Consider the following 17,642-nt stretch of genomic DNA (forward strand, 5'->3'; position numbering starts at 1 on the left):
GGGCGGCTATTTTTCGGCACAACGCCGGATGTTTACGACGAAGTCCGGCAAAACATTGTTACCAACTTGGCTGCTACGAACAACCTCGCTTTGAAAACGAACAGCTGCTTCAAACTCGTCCTGTTTATGAAACTCGATTGTCATATGCTGGTGTTGTGTAGTAATGAGCAGACTTGACTTCAGAGGCGCTTGCTAACTTTTTTTAATGCGCGCACACACTAGATATCATGAAATGGCAAACTAGATGTGCTACGTCCCATGCCATTGGCTATGTGAGCCCGGAGTGATTATGAGACACGTAGTCCATATACTACATCGATAAATTCTAAACTGTCATGACTGAATGGAAGTTAAGAAGGCCAAATCAAACCATACCAGTGATTATAGATAATGTTGCAAATATTGTTAATTCAGTACGTGACACAGATGGATTCGGACCACAAATAGGATGTCTTGCTCAAGTAGTAAACCTAGCTGCTAAGAGAGCTGTAGCAATCAACAGTGTGCCCTTGTTTGAGATTGTTCTCAGAACCTTTATACAATTTTTTTTCAGATCAGTAAGAAGTAAGCACATAAATATTATGCACTAAGATGCATGTTTATATGATGGCAATTTAATGTTTGCTCTTTAGCAAAAAAAAAAAAAAAAAATTTTTTTTTTTTTTTTTTACAAAGCATTAAATGTATTGAATCGGATCGAAAATCGTGTCCCCCGTATCAAAAATCGTACCGAACCATGACTTAACTGTATCGTTGCATCCCTATGGAACACCATTGCAGAAGCTATGACGGGAAAAGTTTTCATTTGCCTAAATGCTTAAGTTATTAAGTGCAATTTATTATTTTATTTTTTTTAAATACATTTTATTTATTCTGTGTTCCTGTGCGGTATCAACATTGTTGTTTTGTTTTTAAGAGGCATGGTCTATTGTTTTTAGTTGCGATTTCTTAAAAAGTATTTTTGAATTTAAGAGTAAATATTTATCGCGTTCAAATCAGTGTAATGATCTATTATTATATACTGTATTCTCACTGTGTTATTGTAAATGTGTTAAAAAAAAAATTGGGGGGCGCAATAATATCTCATATCGCAATAATTTATGAGAATAATTATCGCACACTAAAAATTGTTATCGCGACAGGCCTACTTCCAAGCGTCTCAAGCAAGATCAAACACTAACGTCTGTCAATCATCGTTAACTTTAATAAGCAACTCCAGTGGACTGTCAGACCAAGAAAAGCAGCCGGAAGGAGAGGGGGACAACATGATCGGATCGAGACAGCTCATTTGTATTTATTTACATAATTTTTTAATTGAAAAAAAAAATCTGCGATGGACTGAGGGCGTGAAGTTTGAAGCGTGAAGTAGCGAGGGATCACTGTATTAGCGTCAACAGTGTGGACGTACATGTGCGTACACGCACGCACACATCTCCCTACCCCCTCCACACACATAAACACTTTCAATGTAAGATGAAACTGATGGTTATGCTTATTTTTCAATTATACTGTCATTTCCCTCAGCAGCTATCCGGCTTCCTTATCAGGAGATGGAGTGTCCTCACTGCCACAATCTCATGTCAACAGTCAATTAAAAAGCTACATATATCTCATTACATGGCTTGTGGGTGATTGCTTTGTGTAGTAATGCCAATCTCGGCTCTGCATACATCTGAGGTACAGGAGCACGTTTTTCCATTGGGCTCATACAAGAAATACCTGAAGGTTCTACTCCCCCATCGTTTGACTTTGTCATATAATAGGATGTGACTGGAGAATTGAATCAACTGTGTTTTCCATCTACCCAAGTGCATAGATTCCCTTACATACATACATATATAATGGAAGAATATGAGAGATAATGCAGGTGCTGCAGTTACTTTATAGTTCTCCTTATCATCCGAGATGGTCTCACAGCTGCCTCGCATAAAGCAACAATGCCAAATACTGCAGTGTGACAACAAATAATTGGATACCGATGTGAGATAAGCAAATTCGCACAAGGGGATTAGTTGTCATGAAGCTGTCAAAATTGGTGCATTAGCATACTTGCAGAGAAGTACTGTGCCGCTTGAAAACTCAGGAGCTTTATCCAATACCACGCCGCAGTTGTTGGCGGGATTGCGCTACTTAAATGCTGTAGAGCAGGGGTGTCCAAACTTTTTGCAAAGGGGGCCGGATTTGGTGAGGTAAAAATGTGGGGGGCCGACCTTGGATGACGTACAGTGCCTTGCAAAAGTATTCGGCCCCCTTGAACCTTGCAACCTTTCGCCACATTTCAGGCTTCAAACATAAAGATATAAAATTTTAATATTTTGTCCAGAATCAACAACAAGTGGGACACAATCGTGAAGTGGAACAAAATTTATTGGATAATTTAAACTTTTTTAACAAATAAAAAACTGAAAAGTGGGGCGTGCAATATTATTCGGCCCCTTTGCGTTAATACTTTGTAGCGCCACCTTTTGCTCCAATTACAGCTGCAAATCTCTTGGGGTATGTTTCTATCAGTTTTGCACATCGAGAGACTGACATTCTTGCCCATTCTTCCTTGCAAAACAGCTCGAGCTCAGTGAGGTTGGATGGAGAGTGTTTGTGAACAGCAGTTTTCAGCTCTTTCCACAGATTCTCGATTGGATTCAGGTCTGGACTTTGACTTGGCCATTCTAACACCTGGATACGTTTATTTTTCAACCATTCCATTGTAGATTTGGCTTTATGTTTTGGATCATTGTCCTGTTGGAAGATAAATCTCCGTCCCAGTCTCAGGTCTTGTGCAGATACCAACAGGTTTTCTTCCAGAATGTTCCTGTATTTGGCTGCATCCATCTTCCCGTCAATTTTAACCATCTTCCCTGTCCCTGCTGAAGAAAAGCAGGCCCAAACCATGATGCTGCCACCACCATGTTTGACAGTGGGGATGGTGTGTTCAGGGTGATGAGCTGTGTTGCTTTTACGCCAAACATATCGTTTTGCATTGTGGCCAAAAAGTTCAATTTTGGTTTCATCTGACCAGAGCACCTTCTTCCACATGTTTGGTGTGTCTCCCAGGTGGCTTGTGGCAAACTTTAAACGAGACTTTTTATGTATATCTTTGAGAAATGGCTTTCTTCTTACCACTCTTCCATAAAGGCCAGATTTGTGCAGTGTACGACTGATTGTTGCCCTATGGACAGACTCTCCCACCTCAGCTGTAGATCTCTGCAGTTCATCCAGAGTGATCATGGGCCTCTTGGCTGCATCTCTGATCAGTTTTCTCCTTGTTTAAGAAGAAAGTTTGGAAGGACGGCCGGGTCTTGGTAGATTTGCAGTGGTCTGATGCGCCTTCCATTTCAATATGATGGCTTGCACAGTGCTCCTTGAGATGTTTAAAGCTTGGGAAATCTTTTTGTATCCAAATCCGGCTTTAAACTTCTCCACAACAGTATCTCGGACCTGCCTGGTGTGTTCCTTGGTTTTCATAATGCTCTCTGCACTTTAAACAGAACCCTGAGACTATCACAGAGCAGGTGCATTTATACGGAGACTTGATTACACACAAGTGGATTCTATTTATCATCATCGGTCATTTAGGACAACATTGGATCATTCAGAGATCCTTACTGAACTTCTGGAGTGAGTTTGCTGCACTGAAAGTAAAGGGGCTGAATAATATTGCACGCCCCACTTTTCAGTTTTTTATTTGTTAAAAAAGTTTAAATTATCCAGTAAATGTTGTTCCACTTCACGATTGTGTCCCACTTGTTGTTGATTCTTGACAAAAAAATTACATTTCATATCTTTATGTTTGAAGCCTGAAATGTGGCGAAAGGTTGCAAGATTCAAGGGAGCCGAATACTTTTGCAAGGCACTGTACTTTACTAGAACAATAAATTTAAGCAAATTTTAGCAAGCCATTCTGTGTGTCACATTTTTATTTATTTATTTTTTAATGAATAATTTCAACAATCTCGCATATAGCCTTTGTGGCGTTCTCTTTTGACTCTCGGGCTCTTGCGAAATACTGCTGCTGTGAAATTAAACTAGCTTCAAGTTGCTTCTCTTTCTCGCTGCATATCTTCCCTATAATCTTGTTGTACATGTAGCGTGTCTTGTTTGGTATTTTTGCCTCACATTGAACTTTTTAAAAACAGCTACTGTCTCTTTGCAAATGAGGCAGACCGAGTTGTTGCATAGTTTAGTGAAGAAATAGTCCAATTTCCACCTATCCTTGAACCGTCTGCCGCCGCGGTCAACTTTGGGTTTTTTTGTTGATTGTCGCCATTTTAGAAAATTGGAAGTAAACGGTCACACGGGGTAATGTTGCTTAGAGTGCTGCTACCTTTTAGTGGGTAAATGAGGAGCAGCATTTAGTGTGTAAGCTACTTCATATGCTGGTAGAAGCACTGCTGACCAATTTACCGTATTGGCCCGAATATAAGACGTCCCTGATTATAAGATGACCCCCTCTTTTTCAAGACTCAAGTTTGAAAAAAAGACTTTTTGAACACCAAATTAATTTTTATTCAGAAAATAATTACAGTACATCTGAAACTAATGATTATAACAATATATTTGAGAGAAAAAGCATGTTATTTTGCCTCATTCAAATCTTAATATCTGAATATTTAAATATGTAAACTAAAGTGCAATCACATTCGTAAATAAATGGCTTCTGGTTTTTGAAATGTAAATAAACCAATCTATTGTGATAAAACAACAAAATTGCAATAACTGCATTAACCATCAAAGTGAAGTCTAACTGTAACTGTAGTCTTGAAACAAATCTGAATAAGGAAAAACAAATGCAAACTGGTTAAACTTGAAAGTAGCTGAGATCTGTCATGAGAGAACATCGCTTCAATAATATCTGGCGCCATCTAGCGTCGTAAATGGGTATAATGTCTAGACCGCGAATATAAGACGACCCCCACTTTTTCAGTCTTATTTCAATGCAACAAACACCTTCTTATATTCGGGCCAATACGGTGTGCGGGCCAGACGTAATTGATTTTATGACAGAAGCTAGGGGCCAGATGAAATTTGACCGCGGGCCGCATTTGGCCCAGACTTTGGACATGTTTGATTTATGGTAATGTTTTGAACTACCAATGTGCTATGCTTGTGCTGTGTTTCACCAGTCAGTAAAATGACATTTCTGTATCTGTACACGAGCTCTGTTTTCTTGTATTCTTCTATTTATTGGTGCTAAAATTAGGTTGCGCGTTATAAACGGGTACAATAATTTCCCCTAGATTTTACAAGTAAATTTGGGGTGCGCATTATACACGGGTGCACCTTATATTCGGGAAATAACGGTAATATTAGAGATGTCCCGATCGATCGGATCCGATCACGTCATTTTCAAAGTATCGGAATCGGCAAAAAAACATCGGCCATGCCATTTTTTAATATATATATATTTTTTAATTAAATCGTTTTCTAATTGTATTTAACATTACAAACATAATATGTTACACTCATCCAGAGTCCTTAGTTTAGGCTTAAGGTAGGGTTATCAAAATTATCCCGATAACGGCGGTAATTAATTTTTTAAAAAATGTATCACGTTAAAATATTTAACGCAATTAATGCATGCGCTGCACGACCCACTCACGCATTGTTGCGCTCAATCTGTAAAGGCGGCGTTTTACCTATCTAGAGAGAGATAAAAGGCAGCGTAAATTGAGTAGAGTGAATTTTGGCAGCCTTTGGAGCTTTTTTTTTAATTGGCTAAAGCCTTAAAATCCCTCTCCCAACGATTAGAAACATCATGTCATCAACATCAATAATGTGGGGAAGCAAGGTAGCAATTGATCTTTTTCTTAACACCTTATGTTAATTCCCAACGCAGAGAAGATATATCAATTGGTAGCACTACGCACAGTCATGGTTCCACTTCCCATCATGCATTTGGGCATGGCTAAAGTATCATTTACTGAAAGCTCAACAAATACACTAGATAGCAATATTTAGTCACAATATACAAAGTCACAAGTCTTTCTATCCGTGGATCCCTCTCACAGAAAGAATGTTAATAATGTAAATGCCATCTTGAGGATTTATTGTCATTTATTTATTGTCATAATAAACAAATACAGTATATTCGTCCGAGTTGTATTCATTTTTTTTCTTAATGCATTGCCAAAATGTATATGATCGGGAAAAATTATCGGGAATGATTGGAATTGGATCGGGAAATATCGGGATCGGCAAATACTCAAACTAAAACGATCGGGATTGGATCGGGAGCAAAAAAACATGACGGAACGACCCTAAGTAATATGTTTTGAAAAATAAAAATTCTGTTCCATGGAAAAAAGTTTCTTTTTGATTTTTTTAACCCAGATATGTCAAAGCAACACATTTTACAGCTGTAATTGCAATACCGTAATACCGTGATATTTTTGCAAAAGGTTATCATACCGTCTGAATCTCATACCGGCACATGCCTACTTTACTATAACGGTTCTTGTTCCGAGTGACTTGGGTAACGTCGGTAACGGAGGACACCTCACAGATTCGCCGTAGCGTATTTGCATTCCCTCAAATATAGGTTACACCCCCACCCCGCTCGCTTGTCGTCCTCCCCGCAGAAGAAGAGCGTCCTCCAAGCTAATCACTTTTTTCATTCCAGCCTCAGCATCCTCTTCTTCCTCCTCCTCCTCCTCATCTTCATCTTGCTCCGAGAAGAGGAGAACCGAGAAGGCGCGCCTCCCGCGACGTCTGCTTATTCTTTGGCCGACACAGCGACTCCACAGGACGGATATGTTGCGCCTCGCGGTCGCCCTGCCGCTGCTGCTGGTGGTGCTGCTCGGCTCAAGCCTCCAGGCCGTCGCCGCCGCCGCAACCGACGTGCGGGGCGTCAAGGAGACGGAAAAAGCCGGTAATTTCATGGAGGACGAGCAGTGGTTGTCCACCATTTCCCAGTACAGCCGCAAGATCAAGCACTGGAACCGCTTCAGAGACGTAAGTAGGCGCACTATAATGCGACAACAAATGAGATCCACTATACACTTAATTAGCATGGCAACTTGGCACAACTTGTTTATGATAGAACTATGAGAAATTAAATCCTCAAATTTAGCCTGCCAAAACTCAACATTTTTTTAATTAATAATAATAATATTAATGATAATTTGTTGGTCACTTTGCATCCATACAAGAAGGCAAGCTACTTTACCATCATTCATTAGTTCAATAGCACACTTCAAATGTGATGTTTCATAAGAAGGAAAAATGGATCTGCATCACTGCCTATCACTTGGGGCTTTTGGTAATAACAAGCAATTAACGGGGTGCACATCCGTCTAATGTGGGCGATACACAGCTTCCTTCCTCCGACTTGTCCCGGGAGCTTTCCTAAACAAGAGAATTAAGCAAGTGCGGCAGCGGGGTGGAGATGGATGGATGTGCCTATTCCCCCCACAGAGCGGGCTCAAACGAGGCTGCGGGGATTGATCAACCAACGCCTGCAGGCTGTCCGTGATGCATTAACAGTGTCTGTGAATGTATGGATGTTTTTTGAGGCCCCCTGCTCTGGAAAAAAAGGATGACAAATGACCCTTAATAGGATTTGGACATTGAAGTTGGTTTAGGTTCCATGCGAACACAGCTAATTGTGTTTTAATTAGGGGCAGGGGTGAAAGTGGCTAGAATTTCTTGCCGGAACTCCCCGACGTGAAGGTCGCCATGGAGGCAGAAATTTTATTATTGTTATTTTATTTTTATTTATTTTTTTATTTTTTTTTGGGGGGGGGGGGGGGGGGGTCAAGAGAAAACTGTTTTAGCAAAGTTATTTCTATCGCACATACATTAACTGATTTTCATTTAAAATTCTATTGTTTCAATGATTTGCAAAATAAAAGTTAACAAAAACAACAACAACCCCTGGGTTATGGCTGCCAGCCGGGAACCTGGCAGCCACAGTAATAGGGTGGTAGGTGGGTCCCACACTTTTTTTCTATGGCATGGCTCCCGAGGCGTGGCCTCCTCTCTGCCTGGGGTGCCGTCCGCGGGAGTGGGGGGAGGTTGGGGCTCCGGTCTCGCGTCGCTCCTCGGCGTTCTCCTGCTTCCGCCTTCCCCTCTCTTCTCTAACTGGGTATCCGCCCTGTGCTCCGCTGCGGATCGCTGGCTGGGCGGCGTATTGGCTGGATGTTGCCTGCTACGGCGGGGGACACTGCCCTGCCCTGGGCTTGGTGGGCCGCTGGGGGCCCCCTGGCGTGCCGTGTCGGCTGGGGGGCTGCGGCGGTGGTTCGTTGCCCGGGTGGGCGGACGGGGTAGGGGACGGGCATGGTGGTTGGTGTTGCGTCCCCTCTTGCCATCCCCGAGGGCCGGTAGATGGGCGCGCGGGTGGCCCGAGGGACGACCCTGGATTCCGGGGGGGGACGAGGGCTTCTTTGCTGGGCTGCGGGAGGAGGGATGGGCTGCGCCCCCCCCCCCCCCAGGGCCCGCCCTCCCTTCCCGGGCTGGCTGGGTGAGGGCCGTGGCCCTGTGTCGGCGCCCGCGTGGCGTCTCCGCTTGTCTGCGTGGCTGCTGCGTGACCAGCGGGGCCCACATGCGGCTGAATGTTATTGGGCGCGCTCGGGCGGGAGGTCCTGGTCCTGGATTGGTGGCAGGGCGGCGCAGGGTCGGTCACCAACGGGCTTACACTCACTAGGGATTCACACGATTACTGGGGTCTAAATCACAGAGATGATTTGTGTACACTCTACCCCTTTCTACCACTTAGCTTATAGACTCCCCCACCTTCTTCCCCCTCTTTCCCTGGTCAACAGGCCCCCCACATGGTGTCAACCGGAAATACATTTAGCTGACGATAGCACCAACATATTAGTAGTTAGTGTAGTTAGGCGTTCAATGTATTTCTTATTGTTGTTTCTTCTCTGTCTTCTGTTGTGTTTATTTTCTTCTGTTCCCCCATAGCCCCTTCCTGTTCGCTGTTTTGTCATAATAAATGAGGTATATTGAATGATCACAAAGGGAGTATGTCAGACTCTCAATGTGAAACATTAAAACTGTTCAGACTATCCAGGCACTTAGACTTCCATTCTCCGTGTCAAACAGCTGAGCAGGACATGTAAAAAAAAAAAAAAAAAAAAAAAAAAAAAAAGCAATAACCCCAACCTCCATCTCCTAATTTTCATTTTCCCTCATTTCCTCACATATTAAATGTCAAATCTCAATAACTACTTAAGAACATAGGATGTATATTAAAATTGAAGTTAATGTAAACATTTACTTTTTTTTTTTTTTTTTTTTTTAATAATTAAAAAATACCGTATTGGCCCGAATATAAGACGGCCCTGATTATAAGACGACCCCCTCTTTTTCAAGACTCAAGTTTGAAAAATGATTTTTTGAACACCAAATTAATTTTTATACAGAAAATAATTACAGTACTTCCGAAACTAATTATCATTGGGGTTGTTCCGATCATGTTTTTTTGCTCCCGATCCGATCCCGATCGTTTTAGTTTGAGTATCTGCCGATCCCGATATTTCCCGATCCGATTGCTTTTTTTTTTTGCTCCCGATTCAATCAATTCCAATCATTCCCGATAATTTTTCGCAATCATATACATTTTGGCAATGCATTATGAAAAAAATGAATAAAACTCGGACGAATATATACATTCAACATACAGTAGATAAGTACTGTATTTGTTTATTATGACAATAAATCCTCAAGATGGCATTTACATTACTAACATTCTTTCTGTGAGAGGGATCCACGGATAGAAAGACTTGTAATTCTTAAAGGATAAATGTGACTTTGTATATTGTGACTAAATATTGCCATCTAGTGTATTTGTTGAGCTTTCAGTAAATGATAGTGAAGCCATCTGTTCTGCCCAAATGCATGATGGGAAGTGCACCCATGACTGTGCGTAGTGGTACCAATTGATATATCTTCTCTGCGTTGGGAAATAACATAGGGTGTTAAGAAAAAGATCAATTACTACCTTTCTTACTCACATTGCTTTCCATGATGTTTCGAATCGTAGGGAGAAGGATTTTAAGGCTTTAGCCAATTAAATGATTCCAAAGACTGCCAAAATTCCCTCTACCCATTTTACGCTGCCCCTTAGCTCTAAATATAGGTAAAACGGCGTCATTATAGATTGAACGCGACAATGCGTGTGTGGGTCGTGCAGGGCATGCGTTAATTGCGTTAAATATTTTAACGTGATTAATTAAAAAAATTTAAATACCGCCGTTAATGCGATAAATTTGACAGCCCTACTTTAAGCCAAAACTAAAGACTCTGGATGAGTGTAAGACATTTTGTCTGTAACGTTAAATACAATTAGAAAACGATTTAATTAAAAAATATATATATATTAAAAAAAAAAGGCATGTCCGATATTTTTTCGCTGATTCCGATACTTTGAAAATGACGTGATCGGACCCGATCCCGATCGATCGGGACATCTTTACTTGAAACAGTTAATCGGCACATGTCTACTCAAGACTACAGTATTTCCTATTGAACTGTGTTTGAGCTGGTCATGAAATTGTTTGATTGCAAATCACGACCATGAATTTTGGTTAATAACGTCAAAGGAAAAGCACAGCTCAGAATTCTACACACCTCGATTGACCTGGGCTGAGAGCATTCATTCAACAACTGACTTATTTTTGTGTTTGCAATCAACTGTTCTACTGCCTGAATATAGAGCACAGCTGAGGTAATTTTGGACTCAACCGAACAATCGCTGGTTGATTATGTCAAACTGCGCCCACATCAAAAACTTTCTCCACTGCTACTGCATGTAACACATCAAGGAATACTGCAGACAAGGTCTTCTGACAATTGAATTCAAATTTCGTGACCACATTGAATTTATAGTCATAAGTAGCATCAAGTTTTAACTAGGGTTGTTCCAATCATGTTTTTTTGCGCCCGATCCGATCCCGATCGTTTTAGTTTGAGTATCTACCGATCCCGATATTTCCCGATCCGATTGCTTTTTTTTTTGCTCCCAATTCAATTCCAATCATTCCCGATAAATTTTCCCGATCATATACATTTTGGCAATGCATTAAGAAAAAAATGAATAAAACTCGGATGAATATATACATTCAACATACAGTACATAAGTACCATATTTGTTTATTATGACAATAAATCCTCAAGATGGCATTTACATTATTAACATTCTTTCTGTGAGAGGGATCCACGGATAGAAAGACTTGTAATTCTTAAAGGATAAATGTGACTTTGTATATTGAGACTAAATATTGCCATCTAGTGCATTTGTTGAGCTTTCAGTAAATGATACTGTAGCCATTTAACTGTTATGCCCAAATGCATGATGGGAAGTGCAACCACGACTGTGTGTAGTGGCACCAATTGATATATCTTCTCTGTGTTGGGAAATAACATAGGGTGTTAAGAAAAAGATTAATTACTATCCTACTTCCCCACATTGCTTCTCACGATATTTCTAACTGATGAGAGAGGGATTTTAAGGGCTTAGCCAATTAAAAAAAGGCTTCAAAGACTGCCAAATTTCACTCTACTCATTTTACGCTGCCTTTTACCTATATATAGATAAAACGACGCCATTATAGATTGAACGTGTCAATGCGTGAGTGGGTCATGCAGCGCATGTGGTAATTGTGTTAAATATTTTGATGTGATTAATTTTAAAAAATTAATTACCGCCGTTAACGCGATAAATTTGATAGCCCTATTTTAAGCCAAAACTAAAGACTCTGGATGAGTGTAAGACATTTTGACTGTAGCGTGAAATACAATTAGAAAACAATTCAAATAAAATATATATATGTTAAAAAAAGGCATGTCCGATATTTTTTAGCCGATTCCGATACTTTGAAAATGACGTGATCGGACCCGATCGGCTTAGTTTTAACCATTAAAAAACCATTTAAAAAATTACTGTGTCCAAGATCAAACACATTAAGCCAAGTCCCTACAAAATTTCAAGTGAATCTCGCTATAATATGGGTTAATCGTTAAAAATGTCATCGGCCCTTTTCAGACTTGTATCTCGGTAAATTCCCGCGTAAGGTGACACGGGATTTACTCGCGTCATTGCTTTCACACATAGAGAGATATCTCAGGAATAACGCGGGTTGGACACTTTCACAGACTTGTCCCGTGCTGACAACTCGGCGCTTTTTGTGCGGGGAGGACGGCTGGCGTGATTTTATAACCCGGACATTACATCATTTTTGGTCGGCATCGGCAACAAATTAAACCACACATTTTCAATGATGGACAATGGACTCTCTTCCTCGGTTCTACTGTCTCGGACACATTGTGTAATTCCCCCTTTTCAGCGATCACGTGTGTTTTTGTAATTAATAAACCGTTGAACGTATCCCTCACCGCTGCCCTGCGGCGGGGAGAGGCTAGCTCTCTCCCCTCGCCTCAGGTCCCGCCGAGTAGGAAGGCGGCACACATGGAAGCCTCGGGCGCGGGCCCGGTTGGAGCCGCCGCAGTTGCAGATCTTGCTGGTAGTAGCAAATACTTATGTATTTAATAAACCCTTGAACGCATCCCTCCGTTGTTTTCTGCTTTGAAGTACAACCTTGTTTCCGCGATAGCAAAACTACAGTAGTAGGTGAAGTGACGATCGGCCCGCCATGATATTTACGTCATCAGTCATCGTGCTGTTACCCGGGAATTTAACGCCTGCTTTCAGGCACACCGCTTCCTGAAAAAGAATCGGACAAAGACGCGACCCTTGAAATGTCTGCATAATCTCCATGTCAGTCAACCCGGGAAATCGTTTTCACATACACCTGCTGCACGGTTAAAACCCGCGATATTCCCGGTGTTTCGGAGTGTGTGAAAGGGGCTCAAGATACTTAAACTCCTTAAAACACAATCCAGTAGCAATTTCATTTCGTTATGTTTTCAGTTTAATTTTGCTATTTTCAGTTTGCCATGTTGATAATTGCGATGTTTGTTTACCGCTTTTCGTCAATAACTTCAACCAGACGCTTCCTGTAGCTGCAGATCAGTCTGGCACATCGATCAGGACTAATCTTGGCCCATTCTTCTCTACAAAACTGCTGTAGTTCAGTCACATTCCTGGGATGGCTGGCATGAATTACAGTCTTAAAGTCAAGCCACTGCATCTCAATGGGGTTCAAGTCTGGACTTTGACTTGGCCACTACAGAAAGTGTATTTTGTTCTTCTGAAACCTTTCTGAAGTTCATTTACTTCTGTGTTTTGGATCATTGTCTTGTTGAGGCATCCATCCTCTTTTTAGCTTCAATCGTCTGACAGACGGCTCAGGTTTTCCTGCAAAACATCCTGATAAACCTTTGAAATAATTCTTCCATTAATGATTGCAAGTTCTCCAGGCCCTGAGGCAGCAAAACAGCCCCAAATCATGATGCTCCCTCCACCATGCTTCACGGTGGGGATGACGTGTTGATGTTGGAGAACTGTTCCATTTTTCCTCCACACATGACGTTGTGTGTTACTCCAAAACAATTCAACTTTGGTTTCATCAGTCCACAAAATATTTTGCCAAAACCTCTGTAGAGTGTCCTTTTGCTAACATTAAACGAGCAACAATGTTTTTTTTTTTTTTCTTTTTTTCGACAACAGTGGCTCCCTCCGTGGAGTCCTCCCATGAACACCATTCTTGGGCATAGTTTTACATATAGTTGATGTGTACACATAGATATTGGACTGTGACAGTGATTTCTGTAAGTCTTTAGCAGACACGCTAGGGTTTTTTTTTACCTCTCTGAGAATTCTGCGCTGAACTCTTGGCGTCATCTTTGGTGGACGGCCACCCATTGGGAGAGAAGCAACAGTGCCAAACTTTCTCCATTTGTAGACAACTTCTCTGACTGCCAACTGATTAGCATCCAGACTTGTAGAGATGGTTTTGTATCCCTTCCCAGCTTTATGCAAATCAACAATCCTTGATCGCACATCTTCAGACAGTTCTTTTGACCGAGCCACCATGCACATCAGACAATGCATCAGACAAATCTTTCTAGGTGTGTGTTTTATAGTGGGCAGGGCAGCTTTATACCACTCATCAGTGATTGGGCACACACCTGACTTAAATTGTTTGGTAAAAATTGGCTTCAATTGCTCTTTAAGTCTCCTTAGGCAGAGGGTTCACTTAATTATTTTCCCCCTTCTGTCATTGTTTGCGTACTAGCCTCATTCAAATATGAAAACCTACAGTGGGGCAAATAAGTATTTAGTCAACCACTAATTGTGCAAGTTCTCGCACTTGAAAATATTAGAGAGGCCTGTAATTGTCAACATGGGTAAACCTCAACCATGAGAGACAGAATGTGAAAAAAAAAAAACAGAAAATCCCATTATTTGATTTTTAAAGAATTTATTTGCAAATCATGGCTGAAAATAAGTATTTGGTCAATACCAAAAGTTCATCTCAATACTTTGTTATGTACCCTCTGTTGGCAATAACAGAGGCCAAACGTTTTCTGTAACTCTTCACAAGCTTTTCACACAATGTTGCTGGTATTTTGGCCCATTCCTCCATGCAGATCTCCTCTAGAGCAGTGATGTTTTGAGGCTGTCGTTGGGCAACATGGACTTTCAACTCCTTCCTCACACCGTGGCGTCAAAATGATAACAAGAGCGGTGAGGAAAAAATCCCAGAACCCCACGGGGGGGCCTAGTGAATGACCTACAGAGAGCTGGGACCACAGTAACAAAGGACTCAAGTCCTGCACTGCCATATGTGTCCCCCCTGCTGAAGAAAGTACACGTCCAGGCCCGTCTGCCGTTCGCTAGAAAGCATTTGGATGATCCAGAAGAGGACTGGGAGAATGTGTTATGGTCAGATGAAACCAGATTAGAACTTTTTGGTAGAAACACAGGTTCTTCTGTCTGGAGGAGAAAGAATACTGAATTGCACCATACCCACTGTGAAGCATGGGGGTGGAAACATCGTGCTTTGGGATGTTTTTCTGTAAAGGGACCCGGCGACTGATCTGTGTAAAGGAAAGAATGAATGGGGCCATGTATCGAGAGATTTTGAGTGAAAATCTCCTTCCATCAGCAATGGCATTGAAGATGAGATGTGGCTGGGTCTTTCAGCATGACAATGATCCCAAACACACAGCCAGGGCAACAAAGGAGTGGCTTAGTAAGAAGCATTTCAAGGTCCTGGAGTGGCCTAGCCAGTCTCCAGGTCTCAATCCCATAAAAAATCTGTGGCGGGAATTGAGAGTCCGTTTTGCCCAATGACAGCCTCAAAACATCACTGCTCTAGAGGAGATCTGCATGTAGGAATGGGCCAAAATAGCAGCAACAGTGTGTGAAAAGCTTGTGAAGAGTTACAGAAAACATTTGGCCTCCGTTATTGCCAACAAAGGGTACAAAGCAAAAGTATTGAGATGAACTTTTGGTATTGACCAAATACTTATTTTCCACCATGATTTGGAAATAAATTCTTTAAAAATCAAACACTGTGATTTTCTGGGTTTTTTCCCCACATTTTGTCTCTCATGGTTGAGGTTTACCCATGTTGACAATTACAGGCCTCTCTAATATTTTCAAGTGGGAAAACTTGCACAATTAGTGGTTGACTAAATACTTATTTGCCCCACTGTATTACCAAAGGCAGAACAACGACCTATATGCCAATATATACATTTTTTAACATTTTTATTAGAAAAATGTTTCAGTGAAATGTTACACTTTCTTGTGTATTTGCCACTTATTTCCAGAGTTAACATTGAGACCTTGGGCCTCTTTTGACCTCGTTGTGAGTTTGTAAGGTTGTGACTTCTGCTTAAGCACATTCGATACCAATAAAAACGTTTGTTCTTATTTTCCCCCCAAATTAGAATCGATAAGAGAATCGATAAAGAATGGAATCGTTAAGCAATATCAATAATGGAATCGGAATCGTAAAAATCCTATCAATTCCCATCCCTACTGTTCATAGACCACTCAGAGATAGGCTTCAGTTTACCCATAACTCCAAAGAGGACAACTGTCCATCCATCCATCCATTATCTTCCGCTTAGTCCGGGGTCGGGTCGCGGGGGCAGCAGCTTTAGCAGGAAAGCCCAGACTTCCCTCTCCCCAGCCACTTCCGCCAGCTCCTCCGGCGGGATTCCAAGGCGTTCCCAGGCCAGCCGAGCGACATAGTCTCTACAGCGTGTCCTGGGTCGACCCCGGGGCCTCCCGCCGGTGGGACATGCCCGGAACATCTTTCCAGGTAGGCGTCCAGAAGGCATCCAAACCAGATGCCCGAGCCACCTCAACTGGCTCCTCTCAACGCGGAGGAGTAGCGGCTCGACACCAAGCCCCTCCCGGATGACCGAGCTTCTCACCCTATCTCTAAGGGAGAGCCCGGACACCCTGCGGTGGAAACTCATTTCGGCCGCTTGTATCCGGGATCTTGTTCTTTCTGTCACGACCCACAGCTCGTGACCATAGGTGAGGGTAGGAACGTAGATCGACCGGTAAATCGAGAGCTTCGCCTTTTGCCTCAGCTCCTTCTTCACCACAACGGACCGGTGCAGAGTCCGCATCACTGCAGACGCTGCACCGATCCGCCTGTCAATCTCCCGCTCCCTCCTCCCCTCACTCGTGAACAAGACCCCAAGATACTTGAACTCCTCCACTTGGGGCAGGATCTCATCCCCGACCCGAAGAGGGCATGCCACCCTTTTCCGGCTGAGGACCATGGTCTCGAATTTGGACAACCGAGAGGACAACTGCTATAGCAAATTGATGGAGGGGCTTCATCCAATAGGGTTCTGCCACAAAGAATACATTTCTAGTGAGTCTTTGCCAAGGCAGGATATTTCTGGACAGCTCTTTTGTTGGTTCTCATTAGACTGTGGAAGGCATGTGATAAAGTTACACTGTATGTGGAGCAACAAAATAAACACCAAGTGTGAGGGTTATAAACATGCCACATGTCGTATTCTGGTCTTAAATCATCATCAAAGCTGCACTGAAACAGAATCGCTCATTGTTGCATCTCTTGTGATCATAGCTCCCAGCGGCGGTTGTTTGTGCGTGTGTGGGCTTACATTTGCATGTGTGTGTGTGTTAAAGGCTAGTAGCGATGGTGGTGCTGGTGTCTCTGCATCTGATTAGAATGACAGGAGAAGCATCACAGAAGAGAGTCGCTGAACATCCCGGCGGGTTGGGGGCGGAGGGCGCTCGCCAGTGGTAACCACTTTGATTTTAGATTCCTGCCGCGGCAACGCAAATCTGCATGTGTGTGTTTCTGTGTCAAAATGCAGCCAGCATCACTGGGAGTTTGATGACTCTATCCAGCTCCCCGGGCCAGGTCCGGGCCACATGGATAGCTTCCTTTGGTGGGAATTCTCTCTCTCACTCGATTCACGAGAGGCGCCTCACGCTTTTATGTAATCGTATGTATAATGTGAAATCAGCTAGCGTTACTCCATCTGAACTTGACAATGAGCGAGCCTCAGTCTCTGGGAATTACACGCACTCAGCTTCGTCGTCATAGGTATTCCGATTACACAAATTGATGTTGACTCGCATAGTCCTCTGAGATAGGCATGCTGAATATTAATCCAACACTGGAAAGCAATAATCAAAGCATCACGACATGAAAGAGGAGCTCTCCTCTTCATAACCGTCATCCTCTTCCCTCCATAAACACACTGAGATGCTCATATCCTCCCTCACAAAATGCAAT

The 17,642-nt window shown here is 42.3% G+C and overlaps 1 protein-coding gene across 2 annotated transcripts in view; it reads left to right on the forward strand.

Annotated features, from left to right (window-relative positions):
• The window catches only part of spock2 (SPARC (osteonectin), cwcv and kazal like domains proteoglycan 2), a 106,218-nt gene that overhangs the window by 9,660 nt on the left and 78,916 nt on the right, over positions 1–17,642 (forward strand). Inside the window, exon 2 of one of the 2 annotated variants that reach the window (XM_057848190.1) lies at positions 6,617–6,948. In XM_057848190.1, the coding sequence (XP_057704173.1) occupies positions 6,748–6,948 (201 nt within the window). In that variant the 5' untranslated portion in view covers positions 6,617–6,747. Of the gene's footprint in view, positions 1–6,513; positions 6,949–17,642 lie in introns of those variants that run through there. The other variant, XM_057848191.1, reaches the window with a different exon arrangement.

This window comes from Corythoichthys intestinalis, chromosome 10 (assembly GCF_030265065.1).
Source record: "Corythoichthys intestinalis isolate RoL2023-P3 chromosome 10, ASM3026506v1, whole genome shotgun sequence".
NCBI lineage: Eukaryota > Metazoa > Chordata > Actinopteri > Syngnathiformes > Syngnathidae > Corythoichthys > Corythoichthys intestinalis.